Source organism: Punica granatum, chromosome 6 (assembly GCF_007655135.1).
Source record: "Punica granatum isolate Tunisia-2019 chromosome 6, ASM765513v2, whole genome shotgun sequence".
Lineage (NCBI taxonomy): Eukaryota > Viridiplantae > Streptophyta > Magnoliopsida > Myrtales > Lythraceae > Punica > Punica granatum.
The window spans coordinates 3525866-3552233 of NC_045132.1; the positions used below are offsets into that span (position 1 = coordinate 3525866).

Consider the following 26368-nt stretch of genomic DNA (forward strand, 5'->3'; position numbering starts at 1 on the left):
CAGATCATCGTAATCATCAGATTATCATCAGCTCAACCACTTCAATCCATCATACCTGCAAAACCTAATCTCTATCTCTACCATCTCAAACCACCGATTCCTACCAGAACAAAGATCCGTGTCTTCTCATCTGCCTTCGACGACTGCTCGTCTTCGCTGCCTCTAGATTCTTCTTCTTCGTCCTCCCATTCTTCAAGCTTCAGTTGGTGACCTCTATCGAAGCCACCCGAGCTTCGATTTCGAAGCAGGAAGGTTCAATCCTCAAAGTAAAGTGCCCTCTGCTTCGAAATCGAAGGGGAGAGGCTTCAATGGAAGCCACTCTGCTTCGAATCGAGGCGGAAAGGCTTCGACTGTGGCCTTCGTACTCTGAAATCGAAGCTCGAGGTTAGAGTTTCTCATGCTTTGAAGCTCGGGGATTGAGGTTTTTGATTATGGTTATCTACAGGAGAATGAGGGGAAAGGGTGAGAAACAGAGGGTAACCGCGGGTTTGTTTGGACAGTTGGCAGCGAGGCACGGTTGGTAACCGCCCCTGGGGCGCGGTTAAGTAGCGTATTTGTTCTCAAGCTTTTCAAAAAACTTTCATTTTCACCATTTTCGAAATTTTAAGACCATTTGAGATATTTGAGCGGAGGAAAATTATCTAAAAATATTTTGAATTCAAAAAACACATTTTAATTGAGAAAACACATCGACATGAATATTTCTTGCTACTTAAGAATATTGATTTATGTGCCTTGAACCATTGTCCTGTTGAATAAATTATATAAATCAAAAGATTTTTAATTAAAGAATATTTAATGTGCATTTTTGTTAAAAATACGAGTAATTGTGTTTAAGAACAAGGTCTTCGGGGAGTGAGTGCTACATTTCAAAATTAGTTTTACACACGCGTTTTTAGAGAATGAAATATTGCTAATTAACCCATATTGTTTTAAAAATAGACACTAAATGTTGAAATTAAGTACTTAGCATTCGAGAACTTATTTGTTTAATATCGAAAGTCCGTCTTTTGATGTGTAATCCACATGTGCTTTTATCCGCCCTCTAATTTGATACGCTCCCTGATTAGTAGATCTAGCATGCGCCGGAACGAGGTGCTTCCAACATAACTAAAGGGTATTTGTAGAGATCATAGCAAATCTCTAGTAGGATATTGTAATATGTATCAAATATTCAATTGCGTACAACAAGTAGATATACTTGACAAATATATGGTTAGAGATAGTATAAGATCTCATTGATAAAATATTCTAGAGATACGTCAAGGATATCGATATATGTAAAGGAGATATAGGTAGAAAAATATTCTTAATAGGATTTAGTTACCGATTTGGGTGCATCAAGAAGGGTCGAGGATTCTAAATCGAGCCCCGTGAATATGGTCAATTTCTTGGCCCCCAATATAGCCCCCCAATCCCATGAGCTCGAGAGGTCGCTGGAAGTGGATCAATTCATAACGGTTGTTATTGCGTCGTAAGCGATGTCTTGGTGCGAAGGTAGACTTTGTACCGCTTGTTCAGTCTTATGAAAAGAAAATATGCCCTTGGTTATCATACGTTGTCGCTTCTGCGAAGAAAAACACGGTTCTTGGCTGTCGAACGTTATTGCTTCCTCGAAGGAAAATTTTGTCCTTGGTCTTTAGACATTTATGTTTCCCTGTAGGAAAGCTCCGCTGTTGGTTATCGAGCGATGTTGCTTCCGCGAAGGAACGCTCCGCTCTTGGTTATCGAGCATTGTTCGTCCCTTGGTAATTGGAAGTTGTCCTGAGTTATCGGACTCGTTTTAGCTTAGCCTTTGGTTATTAGGCGTTGCCTCATCCTTGGTTATCGGATGTTATTATCCCTTGGTCATCGGGATATAGTCCTTGGTTTATTGGGTTTTGCCCTTGGTTATCGGGCATGGTAGAGGCCCTTGGTTATCAGGCATAATCATTATCAAAAGCGTTGCCCCCAGCTAAGGGAGATGTTTAGGCCCATCGCTTTTTTGTAAAGAGTTAGCGAACCATAACACAAGTCTCGTAATTCAAATAAGTGTTCATCAGTCACAATAACTGTAAAGCATTTATCCCAAAATATCCCCATAGATTTATCTTTATTTTGTGGTGGGGCTTCACAGACCAAGTTGCTCAATCTCTTGGAGGATAGTTGCCTTTGGTTCATCTCTTGAAGGATAGTTATCTTATTTTCACTGGACCTGTCCTCATGAAGTTCCTTTCTTTTTTCACCCACGCGCTCCTTCTTCTTCCATATCGAGATGGACTCTTCCACGTTCATGAACTTCTGTGCACGAGCAGATGTGTCAGTGAAACTGCTTGGTAGGGTGATGACCAAGCTCTTTGCGAAGCCCTCATTCCTCAAGCCCCTTTGGAAGGAGGCTATTGCTTCGCATTGTGTTAACCCTTCCACCTCAATTGAGGTCTCGAAAAACCGATCATACCAGTCACAAAGGGATTCTTTGTTCCTTTGCTCCATAGAAAACAGCTCAACAATGTTCATCTTCACCTGTAGCATGATCGCAAACCTTTATAGGAATAATTATTTTAGTTGCCTAAAACTTGTTAGTGAGCCAGGTTGTAAAGAGTGAAACCAATATGTAATGACTCCAATAAGAGTTCCTGCGAACAAGAGGCATTTCACTTGTTTGGACACTCGTCTTCCCGTTAGAGAAGTTGTGTGGCAGTGAACGTGGTTTACCGGGTCTGTCTTCCCATCATACAAAGTGATCTGAGGAGGAGTAAACTTGTGGGGCACTTCAGCGTGAAGAATCTCCCTGTATAAGAGCGGCTCAAAATACTCTTCGATAGGGGGAAACCCATCACATTGACTACCTGTTTCGCAGCCGGTCCAAGGGGAATTGCGATAAATGAAGGCATGTCACTGGTAACTTTTTAGAGTCCCTTTTTCACGAGGTGATTTAGGATGATGCTTGGAGGAGACAACATTATCCTCTTTTTGGTTCAACCTTCGGTTAATAGCCGCATGGTTCTTCGAGCCAGCCTGAGTGCCATGAGAGGTCGTGCGGCCATCGATGATTTCTTCCACCACTTGCTCGAGCATCAGGTGCCAGTTGATCCAGTCGGACCATGCTTAGATCGTGCTGTGGCGGTGGTGGATCTTGACGAGTCGACTGCTTTGGGTTGTTAGTTGTAGCCCGCCGCGGAGGGTTTGAAGCCTCCGAGACTTGTCATTTTCGACTAGAGAGTTTGTTGCGCTTCTAGTTAGAATAATTGTTTCTTCTCAGTGTGATGGAAAATAGCCGATGCAAAAATCAGGTGTGTGAAATGAACCCAATTCGAAATCTTAGCCTATTACATTTATCCATCTATTATTTAGGAATTATCTCAATAAATTCTTAGAAAAGTTAAATGGGAAAAAAGAGAAAAAAAGAATAAGGAAGAATTATTAGATAGAAGAAGATGAACAACCATGCATCGACATCCCTTCTTCTTCCTAAGCAACCATTAGCAAAATCAAATCTCCCATTAAACGAATCAAAATCTAAGGGAAGATATAAATTATTGTATTCTAAAGGAGATAATTTCGACTAAAAATAATGAAGACTAAAACACAATGCAATCGCTTTCCAAATAGAGAGATGGAATTTAATTAGAACGGGTAAAGGAGATAATCAACTCACCTGAAAGCACCATAAGAAAAAATTGAGAAGCATGATGAAAAGTTTGAAATCTACTTCTGAATTTTCATATATGTATAAATTTTGAGACGAAATTCTTTGCATTAAAGATGATGCACTTTCACAAATACATATGTATAATACATAGAACAAGATATCTACAAGTCAAATTATCGCTTCGATCCAAAAAGAAGAGGAAGGAGAGATGTGGCACTTGTTCATCTTACTTTTCTTCTTCCTTTATTTTTTTTTTATTTTTTTTTACTTTTTTTCCTCTTCTTAAATTATTTATTACTAAGAAATTGTTAAGATAAATTGAAAAAAGAGAGGGATGAATGTTACCCGTTAAGAGTTTCACCAGTTTCAATTATTCACTTTGGTTCAATGGGAGGAAATTGAAATAGAAAATCGATGATGTGTCGTGAACATCGCATCCAAGGTAATCCAACTCAGCATATTTAACGAAAAAGTTGACGGAAGGACAAAACATAAAATAAACATAAGGTAAACGACGAAAACAACAAAAAAAGGGGGGAAATGACACAAATGGTATGAATTTTGTGTCAATTATAGCATTTCCATCCAATTCCGTCAAAAATCTCTGTTAAGTTCTAGTGTGACACTTTTGCTACCATACTACTGCAAAAGTGGAGCTTAGCTGGCAATCGATGAGCCCCAACATTGGCCTAAAACCCCTATTTCCCTCCAAACTGCAATCCCATCTTCTCCGCCCCTCTTCTTAATGAATGGAGGAGCAAAACTCTAATTGCACAAGCTCCGATCAAGTTCTTATTATCTTCAACCAAAGCGTGGCTTAATAAAGCACAAGCCACGATTGTCGGCAATTAGAACTTGATTTTCGGCATAATTCTTGGTAAGCATCCTCAGCTTGGCTACAGCAAATTGCTTCATGTTGATGGACGATGACTACAGTCTATCAATGCAGATATTGACTATCGGCTAAAGATCCACCGGCAAGATGCGCTTTATAATATTCGTTGAGAAGCTCTCCCTCCATAGAAACCCCATGCATGGCTCAGGCTCCGAATTTTGGGCCTGGTTCTCTCGACCCTGCATGTTCTTCGATGATAGCAGGATAGCGAGTAGTTCTAGCTCCTTGTAGATGTCGTTATAACATGTTGAGAAGTCGCCGAATGCCTGTGAGAGCTCTAGGAATTCCTACAAGGGGGGGGGGTCATCTTCACCAAGGGGTTGAGCTTGTTTTACTTGTCTGCGAGCTGACCGAGCCGTATATCCACCACAGAGTCGGTCACTTTATCGGCGATGAACTCGAACCTGTTCTTGTCCTTGAAGAGGTCGAACCAAACAGTCCGTGTTGATCAACTGACGTTGCATTGGACTTTCCCGACGGAGGGAGAGTAGGCCTTTGACAGGGGAAAGTGAGCCGAGCTAGAGTGGGCATTTTCGATAGACACTATCTCGAAGTGAAAAAGTCAAAGCGAATCACTCAATGGAGGCGTTGAAGATGTGATAGCGACGGTTTTAAAGCTCTTAGTTGTTTTAGTGGAGGTTCAATACATGGCGGAGAGAGCGATGAGGAGAAAGAAGGAGTGGAGAACGAGTAAGATGGATTGTTAGAGGGAAATAGGGGCTTCGGCTTAATGCTGGGGCTCACCAATTGCCAGCTAAGCTTCACGTTTGAAGTGGTGGGCCAACAAAAGTGCCACGCTAGCACTTAACGGAGCTTTTTGACATAATTGGATGGAAATGCAAGAATTGTCACAAAATTCATACCTTGCCTGTTTGTGTAATTTTATCTTCTCACGTACTAGATGTTGCACAAAGTGAAAACGACATGCCTATTTGTGTCATTAACAAAAAAAAAAAAGAAAAAGAAAAAGAAAAAAATGATGAAAACATAAAAGTGATCAAACGAAGACAAACAAAAGAGAAAACTATCAATTTGGTCATTGAAAGATCATAGTAGCATCAATTTGGTTATACTAAGAATTTTGCCATCAATATAGTCCTCCAAAAATCATTCTGTCGAACAAATTAGTCCTCCGTTAGAAAGATCGTTAGAATCGCCATAACTCCGTCAATAATTTTTAAAAATAAAAAATGTTTTTTTAAGATAGAAGGAGGGGTAAACCTCATGGCGCCTTCTCACTAGCCACATCCCCCATGGGAGGTCACTAGAGATAGCACCCTGTCTCCGGCAGTATCAGTTGAAATATTACCAATCTCAATTAAGAGGGAATTGCTGAGCAAGTAGATGAGTCTAAGGCTCGCGGCAAACATGGAGCACTCCATCAACTAGCGTATTCTTGTAAACTAGGCCGTTCGAGGACAAGTCCTCCTCTTCAAGCTCTAGGGGACTACTAAATGCCATACCTTTCTTGCTAGTACGAGCTGAAGCTCGATACCTTGGCTGCCCACGGTGAATTTTGGAAATGGGTAGGTTGAAGGAGGTTGCGGAGGGGTAAAGTTGAGTTTCAATATGAGCTTGGTTGAAATTGGAGAAATGGGTAGATGGAGAAAGAGTGGAGAATGAAGGGGTGGGGGCTTGAAGAGAAGGGTAGTAGGTTCAATTTCATGGCAACGGGGCATTCGCCCATGGGGGATGTGGCCGGCGGGAGAATTATTTTTACGTTTTATTTTTCTAGAAGTTATTGACGGAGTTATGACGATTTTAACGAGCTTTTTAATGGAGGACTAATTTGTCCGACAGTATAATCTTTGGAGGACTATATTGGTGATAAAAATTTTTGAAGGATATAATATAATTTTTCGAGGACCAAATTGATGGTTAACTAAAAAAGAAATTAATCAAACTTCTCTCTCTTCTCCATTCTGTTCTGATCTCTCTCAAACGTCATCCGACTTCCGCTGCTTGCCCATCGACCTCAAAATTCAAACCCCCACGCTCGCTGTCACCTCAGGCTCAGGTCGCCGCCTCAACACCGACAACCGTCATCACCGTCCCTCATCCTCTTTCTCTCTTCCTCGCCTCACCGAGCAGGCCCCGCCCCGGCGATACGAGCACCATCCCGTCCGTAGTCTCTTCCTCCTCACTCAAACCGTCCCTTCGTCTCCCTCCCTCACCTCCTCACCGCCCACGGTCAGGTTAGCCACTCTATCAACTGCTGTTCTTCTTATTTGGGTTAGTCGATTGACATATCGGTGAGAAATTTGCTCAATTGCGCATAGAAATTAAGAACCGCTGATTTGTCTTATAGGCAACGGGTATGTGTAGACTTTCTTTGCTCATCGGATTGGAAGTTGTATACAAGATGTAAAGCGATTGAGTTGCTAACGCTGTGCTATATGTTCAGGTTTGTGACCGGCTTGGTGCATGGTCTCCATTATCTGTCTCGGTGAAAGGCCTGCTATGAGAGTATGGGGGAAGCAGACCAGAGCGAGAAACTCGAGTTTAAGTGGTGTAAGAAGAGAGGAGTTGGTGGGAAGAACAAAGAGGTCCAGTTCTATGAATCCTTCAATTTCGATGGCGTAGAGTACACCCTTTATGATTCCGTATATCTTTACAAGGAATCAGAGCCGGAGCCATTTATTGGGAAACTTATAAAGATATGGGAGAACCCAGATAAGTCTAAGAGAGTAAAGGTCCTATGGTTTTTCCGCCCTTGTGAGATTCAAAATTACCTCGGAGCTGAAAGGGTGCCTGAGAACGAATTGTTTCTCGCATCCGGCGAAGGAAAGGGCCTTGCAAATGTTAATCCACTGGTAATGATTTTCTTTTTCTACTATTGAAGTGTCACTTTCATTGCCTATTTTTATTTTTGTTGCTTCTAAGCTTTACTTGCAGTTGATCGTCCATTTTAGAGTTATTAATTTTGAGTTGCTTCCTGTACGTTGAGAAAACCACCTCTTTAGGAGGAGAGAAGGAAGGAGCTGATTTGAATGTCATAATTTTGTGATTTATGTCCCTCTGGCTGTGGTTGGGTTTGTGGTAATTAATGGGAGAATTTTTTTTGATTCTAGGAGGTGACATTTAATATTTATCTGGGTCAGATATCTTTAGAGCTTCCTCTAGAAATATGTAGGAAGACAAACTCAGGAGGCTTTTCCCTTGTGAATCCAAATTTATATCTTGCTTCAAATAATAATGAAACATGCTTCGGTCTGTGCCTTTATGAAACTTACTGGAATTAGGAAGAGGCGTTACATATTCAAATGGTCATTCTTGTAGAAATTCTACTGTTTTTCTTTAATTCATTTTCGGATGATTCTATCTCCGGAACCACCAACAGTTCATTGGCTTCCACATATAGCTCAAAACGTACACTCCTAGGCGGCAAGTATCAAAAGCCATTTTATCCCAGTCCCACAACAAACCATAAGTACAACGGAAAGGCATAGCCATGCCGAAAGGGCTTTGAGAAGTTAGTTTTTATCTTTCAAATTGAGTAGAACAAACCTGAATTTATGACCTATTGTTCTAAATTTTTAGAGAATGACAATTAATTCAGGAAGCGATTGCTGGAAAATGTAATGTTATTTGCATTTCGAAGGATGAAAGAAACTCCCAACCATCTGATGAGGAACTTCACATGGCTGAATTTGTATTCAGTCGAACCTTTGATGTTGGCCAACTGAAGATATCAGACGAGATAAATGACAGAATTGCTGGAATAGAAGGTATCATTTATCTTTCCTTTTTTTTTTTATATATATATATTTAAGTTTTGGTTCGTTTATCATTCCTTATGCCTCTCGGCAATTCTTTCTTTGATGCACTTGTTAAATCTGAAGTTCTGTGCTGTTATTTACCTCCTTTTATTGCATGTCCCCTTTGTTATGCAAACGGTACGATACAACCTAATTTTTGGAGTTGAACATATTGTAAGGATCTTCAAAATTTGTCTTTGATTGAGGGAAAACTGGTTTCCATGACTGTTGCTTTTTATCGATGCATTCTGAAGTCGACGAATTATACACTCTGAAGTCCATGAATTATACACAGATCATTTTGGATGGATGGTCCTTTTATTATGTTAGTACTAATATTTAATGGTTGGTATTTGGCATTAATATCCACTCTTAACTTCTCATTACTAGTCTTGAATTTTCCCCTTCTCTCCTATGGTCTGCATGTCATGATCGTGGTGCAAGTGTGGAATTAGTCATGGAAACAAAATAATGGGTGTGGACTCAGGATGTCATGGTTGTTACTAGGGTTTGTTAAAATGGAGGAAGCTTATTGTAGAAATGGTGGGATAGGAAAATGGTTTAAAATATACGTGGTTTATAAACAGTATTCCTGCTTTTAGAAGGCAATAAATGTAATTGGAACAAATAAATTGGCCTGAAAACTTGCAACCATGAAGCTTCCTCGCTTTCTCTTAAGTAGAATGGCCAAAAAGAAACCAATGCCATGAATAATGCATTTATGCTCCCATTCCTAATAAAAATCTTGTGCCTCTCTATATAAAACTTTCTATTTAATGTGTAAAGAGGTTTATCAATATGTGATTTATCATCATTACCTCTACTGGAATTTCTACCCAAATCTCAGTATCAGATTCATACATTGGGCGCTTGGCTCTATACTCGAAATTGAAGACGAAAGGCTACATACACATCATTCAATATTAGTTCCAATGGGAGTTACATTAATTGAATCTGATAAACTGGGATGCTTGTAAGCCGTTTCCCATCAGTCATGGTAATAGTCTTATAATTGTATGGATAAATCAGATAATATCATAGATAGGTGTCATAATACGCATTTTGTGGTTTATGTAACTATTGCAGCAAAGTTTATATTTAATAAAGCCGGGAGTCACAAGTTTGAGGGCATTGTGAAAGAAAATCCGATCATCATAGAGGACAAGAAAGAGGATAGCCGAAATGTTGTAGTGACTGATGAGTCCACAATCTCAACGAAGCTCATCTCAACTGATGAAAGGAGAGATATGGAAGAACATGAGAAATGTGAGGATGGTTTGCGAGATGCATGTTTGGATTCTAAATTGGCGAAAGATAGATCTTCAAGTAAACAAATCTCGCCAAGGATTAAGGCAGATTTAGATGGAAGCAAGGGCAAATTTGCTGTCGGTCTTGATAATAAGGCCGGAGTTGAGGAACAAGTAAGATCGTTGGAGGACCTTGATGATGTCGAAAGACCATTGAAGAAAGTCAAGCTTCATGTTTCTACGTCAAAGGGCAAGGAGAAGGACAATGTTATGGTTTCAAAAACCAAGAATGATGGCAAGGAAAAAGCTTCAAGGGAAGCCTCCATTACGCCAAGAAGTAAATCCTTACATTTGAGTGGATCAGTTGAGAGAGATATACAACCATCTACTAAGAAGTCCCAACAGAAGTGGAGGCTTTCCAATGCCAAGTTGGCTAAGCCCTCCGCTAAGAATACTGTTAGTGAGGAGGACAACGTTGATTACTGGACAAAGGAAGTTACTCGACGACCCGATGTAAGTCCTATTTCTTTGTCAATTCTTATTTTTATCAAATATAATCTTATAAATGTATATTGTCACATAAATATTTTTAGTTGAATCTTGTCGGGTTATTACATTCATGATTAAAGTGAAAGGGATATTTGTGTTAAAACTCTGGCTTTTGGCCTTTATTGAAAATCTATCCCGAAGTTTCAATGATTGCCAGAAAAGGCTCGATGTTCTAATTTTTTGCAAATATGGAACTACATAAATCCTCTATCAAAATTTTGTATTTTTTTTAATAACGAGGGTTTTTGTGGTTTCAACTTATCTTACGATCCACATGAACACCTTGCAAGTCCACGGAATAGATTAGTTCAGCCACAGGCCATGTGGTGACTCAATAGGGCAGGAGTGACTTAAACCTGGGACTTCTGCAAGGAAGTCGCACACTTTTACTAAAGGCCAACTCTATTGGTTTAATCCTTGTAAATTTTGAAATAATTCGAAAACCATGATTATTTTCTTTAAAAATTTGGTTTGCACATCATCACCATATGCAACAAAGAGCAATGTATCATGAATGACTGGCCACTTGGATCTGCACAAGAGGGGTTTGACAGCAGTTGACCTTGACGGTGACCTAGGGAGAGATTGTGGTGGTTAAAGGTGTCCCATCTCGGTTATCCAAATATGTGAATTTGACATATAGGTGTCAAATGTATAATTTATGGTTCCGTCCCTCCTGTGGAGTTCATGAGAGATCACCAATGCCTCCATTGACCTCCATCGGGTAGCGTCAGTTGGCATGAGGCCTCACTCCCCCTAATCTACCCCCTTGGCAGGTCGGGTATTGAGAGCACTGGCTCTAGCCACCGTCCCTGTGGCGGAGCATTGGTGCTGCCACCATTCCACACATCCGTCGACCTTCACTGTCCCCCAGCCTAGCCCACCACCAACACTACCACCTCGACCACTACTACAACCACCATATTGGCTCAAGTCGTAGAAAAGGCCTTGGAAATGGCCTTATGATGCAGATCTTGTCATGAGATAGAGTAAAGTGGGACTATGGAGAACTCTAAACATTAGTGAGACTATGCTAGAATAAAGGAGTTGGATGATATCTAGTTATTTCATTTACATCAAATGGTCTTTTGAATTGGTCAAGGCCCTCAAGTTTATGGCCGCTTCTTTATGGTGCCAGTTGTTGCTTCATTGAATTTGCTTCGTTGAGAGGCTCTATGATTTGTCTTTGACCATAATGGACTGGTACCAAGATTGGTCCTAGATAGGCGGAGACTATAACAATGAAAATGGCTCCTTGAGATTATATGAACAAATGCCTAAACCAAAATATGTTGTTGCTATGGGAGTGTGAGAGTGTGGGATGTTTAGTACCAAATATTATAGTACTGTTCGGGGAGTGGACAAGCTAATTATATGTAGATTTCCATCTACTGGGCTGCGTGCCTTAACTGGTCTATTGTAGATCCTATAATATAACTACGTAAGAAAATATATAGAGAAATCTATGATCACATTAGGTCTTAAGAGGATAATCAATGTTTAACAACTACTCACAAGTTATCATCTTGGAGCAGTGCTCATAGCTGGAATTATGATCAAGGATTATCTACAATCATCAAGAGAAGGCATGGTAGGAAATAGTTGGAACATTAAGGAGTAAAGAACAATGCCACTGTCCTAATCTGCCCCATTGGCAGGTCGGGTATTGAGAGCACTGGCTCTGGCCACCATCCCTGTGGCGAAGCATTGGTGCCGCCTCCATCCCACACATCCGTCAACCTCCACTGTCCCCTAGCCCAGCCCGCCACCACCACCACCACCACCATATTGGCGCAAGCCATAGAAAAGGCCCTGGAAATGGCCTTATGATGCAGATCTTGTCATGAGATTGATTGAAGTGTGGACCATGGAGAACTCTAAACATTAGTGAGACTATGTTAGAATAAAGGAGTTGGATGATATCTAGTTATTTCATTTACATCAAATAGTCTTTTGAATTGGTCAAGGTCCTCAAGTTTATGGCCGCTTCTTTATGGTACAAGTTGTTGCTTCATTGAATTTGCTTCATTAAGAGCCTCTATGATTTGTCTTTGATCATAATGGATTGGTACCAAGATCGGTCCTAGATAGGCGGAGACTATAACAATGAAAATGGCTCATAGTGAGATTATATGAACAAATGCCTAAACCAAAATATGTTGTTGCTGTGGGAGTGTGTACACGAATGGGATGCTTAGTACCAATTATTATAGTACTGTGCGGAGAGTGGACAAGCTAATTATATGTAGATTTCCATCTACTGGGCTGCGCACCTTAACTTAAGTCTGTTATAGATCCTATAATATAACTACGTAAGAAAATATATAGAGAAATCTATGATCACATTAGGTCTTAAGAGGATAATCAGTGTTTAACTACTAATCACAAATTATCATCTTGGAGGCAGTGCTCATAGCTGGAATTATGATCAAAGATTATTCTACAATCATCAAGGGAAGGCATGGTAGGAAAAAGTTGGAACATTAAGGAGTTAAGAACAATGCCACATTCCATGATTTAAGATGGATTGGCAAGGCTAGTTGGAAGGATTTTGAAGTGCTTATCCTGTGTGATTCCTTTTGTTGGGGTCAGTCATCAATTTTGTCTATTGCTAACTCGCAAGCATTTTCACTCAACTACATTTTTTGGCTCTTATATTTGAGCTGTAAGTGCATTTGATATTCTTTTAATTTGGATGAGTAGATCTCTTCTGAATTCACTGATCTCAAATTGCAGTAACTGAACTCTTGCCTAATATGGCGTAGTTATGAGGAGAATCGTGACGTGGATGAGGTTATACCTTGAAGAATCCTGAAACAATTTGTGGATGCAGATAAATGTTAAAGTCGAAATGATGATCGGCTACACTGTAATGGAATCAGAAGCGCCACTTGTATGCAGATAGCGATTGTGTTTCTACTGTTGATAGCTCAACAACTAATATGGCAAAAACTTGTGATTCTTGAAGGATTTGACCGCGAGAAGTAGAAGAGTATATCACCTACAGCATTAGTTTCCTGTCTAGGCTGCATTGACTCTCAACAGTCCTGATGAGTCTCTGTTTAAACAATTCCTGGAGAGTTGCCAATGGAACTGGACTTTGTTCCATATATATCTTGCATGTGACTTGCTGAAGATCTGTCCGTGTTCCAATGTTTTGATGTTGAAAAGTAGCTTAATGCGTATCGTCTGAGCTAAATTTTGCTCTGAATGATCAGAATTCTTACTTGCACTTCTTTTCTTGTTGCCCCAGGACAATAAGAACAAGTGGTTCACAAATTTTGTAAGTTGTTTTCTTCCTGTTACTGTTCGGTACTTTATTCTCCTATGTGTACATCTGAGAGAATACTAGTCCTACTTCAATTTGCATATATAATTTTGAAATTAAACTTTGGTGGCTCCAATTTTTTATAGCTGATTTACTTTCTCTTTACATTTCGTTATCAGCCTTGGGAAGAGAGAGTGGTAGATGCACAAAAGCGAGGGATGCTAGTCCTACTTTGGAATTTAGATCCATCATACACCTCCATGGAAGTAGAGGTAATTCTAGTTCTTTCAACTCTGAGAATATGCATGTATTGTTGAGTGATCCTTCTGAATGTGTTTCTAAAATTTCTTGAATTTAGTTTATTTTGATGCTTGCTGCTTTACTTTTAGTGGGAGCAACCATCCATCATGAGAATATCTCAGGCATGCTTCATATGCCTCGAAAATGGGCTACAAGCTGATTGTCTGTAATGCCTGGATCTACATTTGAATTCGCCATTTTACAGCTCTAATGCCTGATTTTGATACCTCACCAGCCGATGAAACTAAGATCCTTTTGAGCCGTTACCAGAATGCTTAGGCTCCAATTGGCTAAAGAAGCTCTGCACTACTTTTTCCCCACTTTGTTGTTTCTGTTTTCAATAAAAATGACCCCAGTTTTTATTTGTTACTTTTTATCCTTGAAAATCTCCCAATGCCTCTCTTCATTAGGTTCTCTCTCTCTCCCTCCCTCTCTCCAAGAGCTCTTTCTCCCCTCTCTCCCCATCGTCTGTCCTCATCTGCTTCTCCATTCGTCCCTTTACCTCCTCTTCCTTCATTGACTTTTGATGGCCCATTGCTTTTGGGAGTGGAGAAGAGATGGAAGCGAGGGAAGTGGAGAGTGGCTGATGCTGGAGGAAGCAGAAGGAGGCGAGGATCAGAGGAGACAGTTGATGGAGAGGGATGGAGGGACAGTGCTTGCATAGAGATGGTAGGAGAGAGGGCCTGGGGTGTTATTTGAAGAGGAAAAAGATGTAGATCGCTTTCTAAAAATGACATACAAGAAAGTGGAGGCAAATGAGTGGAATGGTGTTTCTCTCCAACCGGATGGAGCCTTACTTTCTCCTGCTCATTAAGGCACATTCTGTTCCTTATGGGACTGGCTTTCTCGCGGTAGAATAACTTATATGAAGTGATAATTTTTGAATTTCTTTTTCCCACTTCCTGTTCGGTGTTTGATATTGTTGTACGTGATTGCCTCGATATAGTTTGGCATGGCTTCAGGTTATTTCTTTTTCCCATTTCCAGTGCGTTGTTTGATATTGTTATACATTACTGCCAGGATATAGTTTGGCATGGCTTGAAGTTGAACTGCACAGCGAAGATGATTCAGCGCACTGCAATTTCTAGCCCTCATTCTGGTACTGGTCAATTCATGGTCTATAATCTTGTACCCCAGTTATTTATAGTTTGAAGCTATTTAGCATAAAACAATGTAATATTTATGCTCTGATATATAGTCCATTTCTTCATACCAACTATGGCCTTATATCTACGTGCTGAAGAGATATGGGAATTCTGGGAGCTCCTTAATAATGAGTTTATACATTTGACAGGTGAAGCATATGTAATATTCAAAACAAAGGAAGCAGCGGAGAGGGCTTTGAAGAAATTAGATGAAGGTTGCTTATTGCTACCTAATGGAAGGTACAGTTGCTGGCTGTAATTGCCTTTTGAGAACAAATTTCCAGCCCCAGCACATTCCTTTCTTTTCCTCCAGAACCCATCTGATACTAACATTGTAGGATGAAAGGCTTTCTATTATGAGGGCACCATGGAAATATGTAAGGGAAGGAGTATAGATGCATGATCTCTTACCTGTCTGTAGTGATGATCGAAAAGCATTGCTTGCATTGTGACAATTACATTGTGAACAACGAAGGAATGAAATCATCTGTTGCTGTACCTTGATATTGATATAATTTTATGTACAAAGATAGACATTGGATGATCTGACACACCTTTAGGGGTACTGATACTGATTTCTTTCCCCGACATGTTAGGCCTCTTGTTGGTTGCATTGGAGATCGATCCTTCCCTGGCAAGCAGCGAACTTTTCATGGCCATCTTGTCTTTGCTAGCCCCAGGCACCCCCACAATCGGGAGGTCTCTCCGCCCTCCACCCCCCTCCCCCCCCCCCTCCTCTTCCTCTGTAAAGAAAATTCTTTTCTTTTCACTTATTGCAAGTTTTGGCTGCTGCATGTGAACAGAAGGAAGCTGCATCTTCGCACTGTTCACAACCGAACACAGTGGAGTTTGAATTGGCCATTGACTGGTTTTTGCTGCAAGAAAGATGGGACCGTGCATGGCAATTACTGTTTAAGGTGTCTGGAAGGACTTTTATTTCTGAAAATTGCTTTTGCATGATATTATCATATTTTTGGTTTCCCCCATAACCATAAGTGTACACTTCGCTGAGTGAGCTTCTTCTTTAACTTAGCAACAAGGGGAGGAGCTGAGAAAACTCCGAGGCAGTTTGAAGTGTAAATGATGCCTGTCCCGTTCAACTTGAGCTATCGTAAGTACTTTCTAGGAACTGGACTTTAATGTAGCAAATTCCTCCGAGTTTCCATTTTATAATTTTTTATGGATTTTACGAGGAATATCGGATGTTCTATTGGTAATCTACATGTTTTAGTGCCCCCTTGTGCAGAACAGACCCTTCTTCTTGAGGTTCTCTGTTCGGGTTTTCTTTTTTGATTCATTTTCATGGTTGAAGAAGGGTTCTTACTATCTGTTTTGTTGAGAAACTGGTTACCATAGACAACTCAGTGCCTCAAGCTGAACGATTTGAGGCTTGATATCAGTTTTGCTAACTCTTTACTTGTTTGTGTCCTTCTCTCTCTCTCTCTCTCTCTGTTTTTTTTTTCCTCTCCCAAAAGAGCATTTTTAAGCAGGTTATTTTGGAGTGGTTGCTTTCTTCTATGGATCGGATGATTTTTGGGTCTGTCAGTTGTTGATTAGTTGTGCTGCTGAACCGCTGCGATTTTGGTCACCTGAGGAACCACTTCCAGGAACCACTTCCTTTTTGCCTTGTCAAAAACGATCTCAGCTTCAGCTGAACTGCTGGGTGACAATGTAAGTTATGTTTTACCCACCTTTTGCTAATCAGAAGTTAGATGTTTATATGCAAATGTTCTTGTTTGTCAACATTTAGTATGCTCATTAGGCCTCCAGCTCTTGAATATCTAAAAAAATTCAGGTAGATCTAAAACACGAACAATAATTGATGAATACCAAAACGTGGCTGTCTTTCTTTTCCTTGTCCAATGACCCCCCTTCAATCTTCGTCTCTTCACAGCACTCACTACTTCTAAGCTGGTCCCAGCACATAATTCGTCTGTTGAAGTTTTTATGTTCATAGAGCCGAGTACGGTGAGTTGGGTATTCGGGTTTCCTGCCCTAGTCGGGGATGGGTAAGATAATCTTCTTTGCCATGCCCTTCTCTATTGCCATCATTTCATTAGTTCGTTTAATGTTAAGGAAGGATCATTGGTGGCTAAGTTGAGGAAAGACATTCAAGCATGCAAACTCAACTACTTGTGATACATTCGGACTAGTTTGCCGGTCTTCTAGAAGACTAAATAGGGTTCACAAGTGAATCAAGCCATTTGATGAAGACTCGAATTGAGCGAGTCAATGTCGAGCTTTCTGGAACCAGGCTTGAGTAACTTGTGAGCCTAATCCAGCTTTCAACCTAAAATCACATATAATATCCTTGTCAATTAGGAAAACCTGGTTTTGAAGTTACTTGAAAGTACGTTAGACCCCGAAACGAATTGAGGGCAGAGGAAAGAGTGCTATGTCATCTCCGCTGCATTGATTTCAATGTTCATACAGGAGTATCACTGTTATTCTTGTTTGCGAAATGACCTTAGAGGAAGTGTAGAAGGAAAAAGAACATTGGAGAGGGAGAGGGGCGGTATGGCCTCTCGGCCCGGCCACCATCATGCTCATTGGGGTCATCCACGACCTTGATAAGGGCTCGGTGGTCTCCAAGGGAGGTTGACAACCACCGGAATGGGAACCTTCTCTCCCTCCATGTTTGTTATTCTCTTTTCCCAATCTAATTTCTAAATCTTTTTATATCTATTTATATTTTTTAAAGTCAAGCTAGAGCTGTTTCTTTATAGAATGAGTCCTATGGGCAGTTCCAATGGTTGAAACTGAGAGTCTCATTTTTGCGCCGCCGCCAACACCAAAAAAAAAAATGGAGGTTTGGTCCCAAGCGAGACCGACCTAATTTTCAAGCACCCAACTAGGCGCTGACAGTTGGCAATCTGGGGTCCATGGTGCTCAACTTTTAATTTTATTTTATCTATTTAATTTTATTTTTGTGAAAGAACATTGCGACGACTCTTTTATTCGTTGGCTGTGCCAACGTGAATTTAACTTGATTTTTTTTTCATCTGTAAGTACCAACTCATATCCAAATTCTTTTCATACCAATTGTACTTCTCTCCCATTTTAAGCATACTCCTCCCTTCTTCCACGAAAAATGGATCCAAATCAGTTTAATATCAACCATTTTTTGAATTACATGTAAAATTCCAACATCCCTAAAAATCTGATTATCCAAAATTTTCAATCTTTAAATCCTCAAAATTGAAATCTTGATTTTCAAACTTCCCCTTACAAAAATCAAAATTTTAATTTTCAAATTCCTTATTTTCCACCTTTTCAAATTACAATTTTTTTTGTATTTTAATAAATTTAATTAATTAATTAAATTGTTTATATAAAGTTAATTAATTTATATTTATATTATTTAATTTTAACTTGATTAATTTTTATTTTTTATTATAAATTATATACATGAAAAAACATGTGGGGCCTCAATTGAGACCGATCATTGGAGCGATGAGTCTCCTTTTTCAAGAGTCCCAATTCGGTGGTGCCTACATAGCACCATTGAGGGTCACTAGAAAATAGGACTTGTGCCCCCTTTGGAGTTGATCTATAAGAGCATCTACAATAGATCATTTCTCATTTTGGGGGCCCCATATAGTGCCACATGGGTGTCACATCATCTGAATCGAGACTTTTGAAAATGGCTTTTTCCTTCAATGGTCGGTCTCAATTTCTGAAATCGTACTTATTGTGAGACCCATTTTTTTAATATAATAAAGAGTTTAGGAAAAGAGCCACCATTAAAAGAAAAGGAAAAAGCAATTTGCCCCATAAATTTGAGGATGGTAAATGTTTGCCTTCTAACCTTTCAAAAGTTGCACATTACTCCTCAACCTCTCTAGAAAATAGGCGTAAAAGCAATTTTCCCTATAAATTTGAGGATGGTAAATGTTTGCCTTCTAACCTTTCAAAAGTTATGAATTACTCCTCAACCTCTCTAGATAGTAGGCGTCTTGCTTCCTCGGTTAAATTCCGGCCAAATCATTTATAATAATAATAATAATAATAAAAGAGAGAAATTGGAGGTTGAGGGTGGGTGGGCACTAGAGTTGACTATTCGCGTCGTGTCGTGTTTATATGTGGCAAATGGATGCGTGTTATTAAAGTCATAATCCATACACAACACGATTATTGAACGGGTTAGGTTTTAAAAATACAAACACGATCTGTTTATATTCGTGTCAACCCGGATACGACATGTTAAACGTGTTTATCAAAACGTGTTATAATAGGTACACATATCCATACACGACACAATTATTAAACACATTAGATTTTGAAAACACGAACGATCTATTCGTGTCAACTCTGACACGAATGTTGAACCTGCGTAAACATACCTAAGATATACATTAAAGTCAACCACAGGGAAACACTTCGTGAAACAGATAACATTATCAATTGTTTCAGTGGAGACACACTGATGATCGGCCAAATGAAGCTAGAGAAGCAGAGTCAACCATGGAAAATGATCAGTCGTCTATTTCACTCTATCATTGATCAAGCTAATATCAAAGTATAAGTTAAAACGAGTTGCAGAGCTAAACAGGACAGCTCAATTGCACTAAGCCTCAGCAAGAATTTGCTTACTTAGCGTCGAGATTACCTTAGAAAACACAAACCCCACCACAAACATTACTTTCTATAAGTTAGAGAACAATCATTCTTTTATTACAACTCCACAGATCATCAAAAAAGGGAAGTAACATGCATCTCTATAAAGTGAAAACAAATGGTCCATCTTAGTAAAATCAGTTTCTTCTAAACATCAATTTCTTTGTGATGCAATGCTTCCACTTGAGACTTAATTGGGTTAGGGCTCAGTTGACAATTGAGAATTCAATTGGGCTTCAATTGCCTGAGAGTAGAGAGAGACTCAAATCGAAATTAGGGTTAGGGTTGTGCAATCGGACTTCAATCGACAATCAAGAACTCACCAATTAAGTTGGAGACTCGGATTGGAGAGCAGCTAGGGCTGGAGGAGCGTCGAAGCCTGAGCGAGACCAAAGGGACAGAGTCGGGAGTCGTCTATGCTTCAGCCTTCAGCCTTTAGAGGGTATTGGAAAGCCACGATTGTCGAGGTGAGATCACAATGGCGCCGGTGTCGCGTCGGGGTGGGATCACCGTGGCGCCTGGAGAGGTCGAGGGCTTGAGGTCGTCTCATCCGAGTCGTCTTTGAGTTCACTCTGTTGAGAAAGAAAGAAAGAGAAAACTGATAGAATAGAAGAAAGAACAGAGAGGTGGCCGCGGAAGCCTGAAGGAAATTAGCTATTAGGATTAGTAACTTGGTAAGGATATTTTTGTAATTTTAATAAATAAATGGATTAACGGGTTACATGATTATAACAACACGATTAAACACGTCTAAATAAACAGGTTTAATCGTGTATAATCGGGTTACACGGGTTCAACCATGTACTTAATATAAAAAAATGCACAACTCGAACCCGTTTAACACCGTGTTATATCCATGTCATGTTAATGTGTCATGCTAGGAATTGCCACTCCTAGCAGGCACAAAACCCGCTGCCGACAACGATCCGAGAGGTGGGGTGGCTAGCGGGGGCTTCTTTACCCTTGATTACGAAAATCCTAATCAGCATTTTTGAAATTAGGTTTTCGCAAATCCCGACTGGGATTCCCAAAATCGGGAGTGGGGGAGCCCTTGCCGGCCACCCCATCCCCTTATCGATGTCGTCGGCTGGAAGAGAAACCCTCGGTGTCGTCGATCGAGGGGATGGGGTGGCCGGTAGGGGCTCTCCCATCATCGATTTCGAGAATCCTAGTCCGAATTTTTGAGATTTTCAAAAATCTCGATTAGGATTCTTGAAATCATGGGTGGGGAAGCCCCCGCCAGCATGTTTGTCAGACTTGCAAGTCAAATCGTAAAATCGCACGATTTCTACGATTTACCAGGGAATTAGCGATTCCGATTTCACCTAAGGAATCAAAATCTTAGAATCGTCGTAGCATTGCATCCCAAGTCGTAAAATTGTAAAATCGGTGCGATTCTATCGATTCTACATTTGTCTCAAAACTAAAAATTGGATTAAGCTCGGTACAATTGTTCCGCTCATAGAGCAATGCAACTTGGTTTTTTTTCCTCTTCTACTAATCGACAAATGAATGGAAAATCGATTATTGACTTTTGAGCTCTGTTGAAGTCTCGAAAAAGAAAAGACTCCGTCTCTAGCTTCTCCCATTACTCAAATCTTGTATTCTCTTGTTGAAATTTGCCTTCATCCCCCGTTCGAATTGTCAATTGTAATCGTCATCCTTCCTCCTTCGGTTGAAATTATCGATTGTAATAGTTGTCCTTCGAGCACTTCTGTGTGTTGCTCTGCTTCGAGCTCTTCATTGTTGCTTTGTTGTGCGTTGATGTTGGTGTTGGTGATGAAGATTTGGATAACATTTGATCTGTTCATCCTTTATTTTGTTAGCTCTTTATTTCTATTTCGAGACTTTGAGTTATGAATTATGATTTGGTTTATATATATATGCTGCTTTTTTAATTACAAGTATAATCTTATGATTCACGACTCCACAATCATTGACCTATTCCAATTAGAATCGCGATTCTAACAATCTTGCCTGCTAGCCACCCCACCTTACCCCCTAATTGGTGTCGTCGTAAGGCACAAAATTTCGTCGGAATTTGGCTAGAATTTTAATCGAGGGGCAAAGCGCTTATTTCCCATAAAGGTTGGGAGTAATATGTAACCTTTGAAAAGGTTATGGGGCAAACTTTTATCATCCTCAAAGCTTGAGGGAAGAGGGGGTTGAACTGCTTTTTCCTCTTAAAAGAAAGAGTAAATAGGCAATTTCGTCCCGACTTTCACGGTTTACATCAATTTGGTCCCTCACATTTTGGTTACATCAATTTGGTCCTTGAATTTTGAACTGCTACATCAATTTGGTTATCGTTACATCAATTTAGTCATTGACTGGTGTAATTACATCAGGTTGTGCGACGGTTGCATCAATTTGGTAGTTATGTGGTATAAGTGCATCGATCAAGTCCCAATGCTACATCAATTTGGTCCTTTTCCACATCAATAAGGTCTTGCCGTTAAGTGTGAATGTGAATTGTGATAAATGCTGGAAATTGTTATATCAATTTGGTCCTCTTGTTACATAAATTTAGTCCCTACGTTATTTTTGAACAAATTGAACTAAATTCTCGCCTTTATCTTGCTACATCAATTTAGTCCATATACCATTTTTTAGCAAACTAAACTGAACTCCCGCCTTTCTTCCTCTTTCCCCCTACTGAACAAAGCTATCTTAGGCAATTGGAGGATAAATTCATTGCAAATGGATTGAAGCATGAAGTTAACTGAATGAAAATACTTACCAAAATAAAATGGAATTACAAAAATGACTATTAATATTATAGATAAGTTTTTACAAGAGAGTGTACATATTACTTTGCCAAAGTAGCCACACAAAGGGACAAACAAAAGTAATATCTGATGCAATATCTTTGGCAATCTAACATATATCCAATCCAAAATGGTGCCAGTCAGTATCATGTTGGAACAAGCATAATTAAACCAAGTTTTGTTTCCAATGATTGTTCCCAAAATGCGGTACATCAGATTTTTCGATCTTCAGTTCACTTAAAAGGAGGTCCCATTGGGTGGAAATGTGTTGCGAACCTAATCACAGTTCCAGAACTTGCAGTTTCTAAGGTGTGTGTTGTGATGAGAGTGTGAGGGGGCCTTATTGGAGGGGCTGTCATTGGTTGGAAAAAGGACCCGTCAACAAATATGCCCATCTGAGGAACCTACATATGATATTAAGGAGTCCATTAGTTGGCAGGATTTAGAAAAATTCGAATGTACAAATGAAAGCAAAAGCACCTGTAATAACTATGCCGCAGATAAACCATACTGAGATGGCTGTGATGGTTGGAGTGAAGCAGATTCTTGTGATATATTCATTTCTTCTGGTGTAACTTCCATACTCTCATTTATTTCCACTGGAACATTCACGTTGTTTGCTTTAGCTGATCCAAAACCACTCGAAACACCACCTGAAGTAGAAACACTATGTTTGTCCCTTTTTCTCCTTAGCTGCTAGTTGTCCACTACATCTTTTCTTGGTGTGTCCCATTTCTCTACACTTGCCACACCTTAGGTCATTTAACTTTCTCTTTAACTTGTGAGAGTTAGCCTTATCCTCTGGAACCTTCTTTCTCTGCTTCTTAGGTCTTCCTGGTTGTTTCTTAATCTTTGGAGAAGGACAGAGTCATGAGGAATCATCTCCAGTAATCTTGGCCATTGGTAGGATGTATGAATTGTTCATAAGTTTTTTGTGTCACCTCTTTCTTAAGAGAGGATTGACAAACTCCTATGACCTCTAGCTGTTTACACCATGGCAGCAATGACATGCTTGCATGGTATGCTACTCAAGTCCCATACTCGACAAGAACAAGTACGCACCATCATATCAACGGCACACTTAGAATATGGTGGGCATGTTACCACAAACTATGTCATGTGAAGGTCTCCCAACCACGATGGAATCCAACCATTAGATTTCTTCCTATGTTCCTCCAACCTTGCCTGAACTATACGGGAAAGAAATTGCACAAATTACGCTATATATATATATATCATGATTTCACTATTTTTTCAAATATATCATATGCTTTTAAAATTATCAAAAATATCTCATGGTTTGCATTTTTTTTTCTAAATCTATCTCACTGTTATATCTTCCGTCAACATTTAACTGTTTGCCACTGTACCCCTTTATCCGGGATAGGTTTGAGAAAAAAATTAAAACTATGAGATAAATTTGGAGCCTACTTACATTTCATCAATAGAAAATATAATATCGGGATAGATTTGGAAAAAAAATATAAATTATGGGATATTTTTAATAATTTTATAAGTATAGGATTGCTTTGAAGAAAATGTAAAACCCTAGATATAAAAACCCCCAAAGAAATCCATTGTATCTAGCTAATAGAGTTTGACATCTTATATTTTTTCTTGTGATGTACTCTCTCACATCTTTAACCAAGTTGAGTATAGGTTTACCTTTGACTTTCAACAGTTCTTTGTTGAACTGCTCACACATATTGCTTGTTAGTGCATCCTTCTTACAGTCAGTATCAAAATTTGACCTTATCCATCTGCTTGGATCAATTTTGCCTAGATATTCTGCAGTTGGGTTGATTCTTCGAAGAGTATTCATGCACAGCTTGAACCTTTGTGGGGTTGTTGCTTTGGCACAATTTCAGAATGCCTTCCGCAGTTCACCATCGTTACACTTAGCATTCTTGCTTAGGTTTGTCTAGATATGCCTACTGCAAAATCTATGGGGTGCACCATCATATACTTCTTTCATGGCAGCATCAAATCCCGTGCAATGTTCAAAAACACTTATTTCATGACTAGTTTAAAGGATTTAAGCGATCCAACAATAATACACAATCACTGCTTAATGCGTCGCATAGTGTATCATTGAACTCTTCTTTTGCATGTCAGAGATGAAAGTATATTTCTTTTGTATTAGATCTCCCACATCTGCTATGAGGTTCACAAGTAATCATTTCCAGCTTTCTGTGCACTCCATTTCCACTACTGCATAATGACAAAGAAGAAATTGTTTTCATCCTGGCCTATTGCAAAAAGAAGTTGCCCACCACAGTAACCCTTTAGGAAGCATCCATCTGATCCAATGATGGGTCTATACCCTTCTATGAAGCATCTCTTACATGTTTCTAAGCAAATGTATAGCCTCTTAAACTCATGTGTTTTTTGTTGGACTTGCAAGAGTACATTCGAACAAGAGTTGAATCTTAACAGCTCACGTGCATAATCTCTCAGCCTTGCATACTACTTCTTTTTTTCACTTTCACATTTTTGCTTGGCTAGCTTGGTGGCCCTGATCATGCAACTTTACTTGGTAAGTGTGAATTAAGAAGTCAAATACTTGTTGTGCAGACATGTTTAGCCGGATCCTCAACTTGGGAATCAACTTCTTTGCAACCCACTCCATTGTTGCCAACTTCTCGATTTTTCTTGCACAAGTGTGCTTAAGAACATATGTCATCACTTGAAATGTGTTTGTCTTCTTGTTCAAACCACGGTATATTTTCCATTAACAGTCATGATTGTCCTTCTTCTCAACACAGTATGCTCTCACTCTCGTCTTCTCATCTTTCATAAAATCAACTTCCCTTCCTATTGCAATGTTGATGTTTCTGACAACCATCTTGAAGACATCTAGATCTTCGAACTCCATTCCAATAGTAATTTTAATATATTTATTATCATCAGCATTGTACATTGGAAACTTATCTTGTTCCTCATCTGAATTCTCATCCAATGACTCCAATTCTTAAGTTTAATACCCATCATATAGCCTGTCATCCAATGAAATCTCCTCAATATTGGCACTTACATTTACTGGTTGACTTTCAGGAGATGCATGTATTGCATCATCATGATCATCTGCAAGCATCTCTTCCCATTCAGCATGGGTTGTCATCTTAAACCTGTCATTGCTTTTGTAACTTGGTCTCCTATTTTTTGAGTCATGCTGAATTTTCTCTTTATTCTTTCTCTTCTTCACAACAATAGACTTCTTTCTATTTCTGACTTTACTTGCTTCTGCATTGGCATTGGCATTAGCAGAGGCAGATTCCATCCCCTCAAGACCAGATTGACTGGACTGTTCAAACTCCATATCATTATCTTCCTCATCTCAGTCCCCTACTTCAAGTCTCATCCTTTCCATCTCCTCTTCCCGTTTCCTGTTCTCTGTAGTTTCATGTTCCATCCTTTCAATCTTTTATTATTTTCTCTTCAATTCAACTTCCTACTCCTTTCATAATACAAGTAGAGTTCAGTCTGATGTTGCAAGACACTGATTAAGTATCTAGCATCAAGGTCAGACTCGAAATGCTTTATGGCCAAATCAAATGTCTGAAATGTAGGATCTCGGTAATTGTAAGAAGTGGGTACAATTCTATACACGTGAGGAAGCAACTCATAGATCCCTATAGTTGTGATTGTATCTACATCTACATTTTTTATGATGTGTATATCATCACCCTCATAACCCATCTTGGGTTCCCCAACAAACTTCTCTCCATGATGAAGATACACATCCACTATCTTCCACAAGTACAAACTATAGAGAATAAATTGAAATTTGTAAACCCTAAAAAACAACGATTTTCTTGTGTTTTCAGAAAAACCATTGTGAAAAAGGTCATCTTTATCAATTGCCCATACCTAGCAATGTTAAAACATGACCGTAAATCCTGACATAGCAATAACACTTTAGGAAGCATGTGTGGTGATGATTAAAACCCCTAAAAAATCTAATCATTTAAAAACCCACATATCTCCCAAATATAGAGACACGGACAACAAAAGTTACCTAGGTATGAAGACAAACTTTTGCTTATCGTCTTCCATAGTGCTCATTTTAGGCTTCTCTTGATTATCACTTCACTGAAACTTGGAGATGATGAGTTTCGCACTTGAACAAAGATAATGTAGAGAGAGAGAGAAGGTATAGGAAGAAGTTGAAACGTCTTGAAACGAGCGGG

At 39.5% G+C, this 26368-nt stretch overlaps 1 protein-coding gene across 5 annotated transcripts; it reads left to right on the forward strand.

Annotated features, from left to right (window-relative positions):
• On the forward strand, nt 1-26010 carry LOC116210488 (protein ANTI-SILENCING 1-like). Of its 5 annotated transcripts, none has more exons than XR_004157510.1 (13): nt 2-6721; nt 6931-7339; nt 8086-8254; nt 9371-10044; nt 13334-13363; nt 13528-13620; nt 14669-14747; nt 14943-15033; nt 15390-15492; nt 15597-15710; nt 15827-15904; nt 16269-16464; nt 23007-26010. XR_004157510.1 is itself a non-coding variant. In XM_031544367.1 (12 exons), exons 2-11 carry the CDS (start codon nt 6995-6997, stop codon nt 15875-15877), a joined length of 1707 nt encoding a protein of 568 aa, XP_031400227.1. In that variant the 5' UTR covers nt 1-6721; nt 6931-6994; the 3' UTR covers nt 15878-15904; nt 16269-16647. The 5 variants fall into 5 exon arrangements, 3 of the variants coding, with proteins under 3 accessions (XP_031400227.1, XP_031400226.1, XP_031400225.1); XR_004157509.1 differs by lacking the exon at nt 23007-26010 and adding an exon at nt 16688-17005; XM_031544367.1 differs by lacking the exon at nt 23007-26010 and having other exon boundaries at nt 1-6721; nt 8128-8254; nt 16269-16647.
• Nucleotides 26011-26368: the final 358 nt, after the last annotated feature.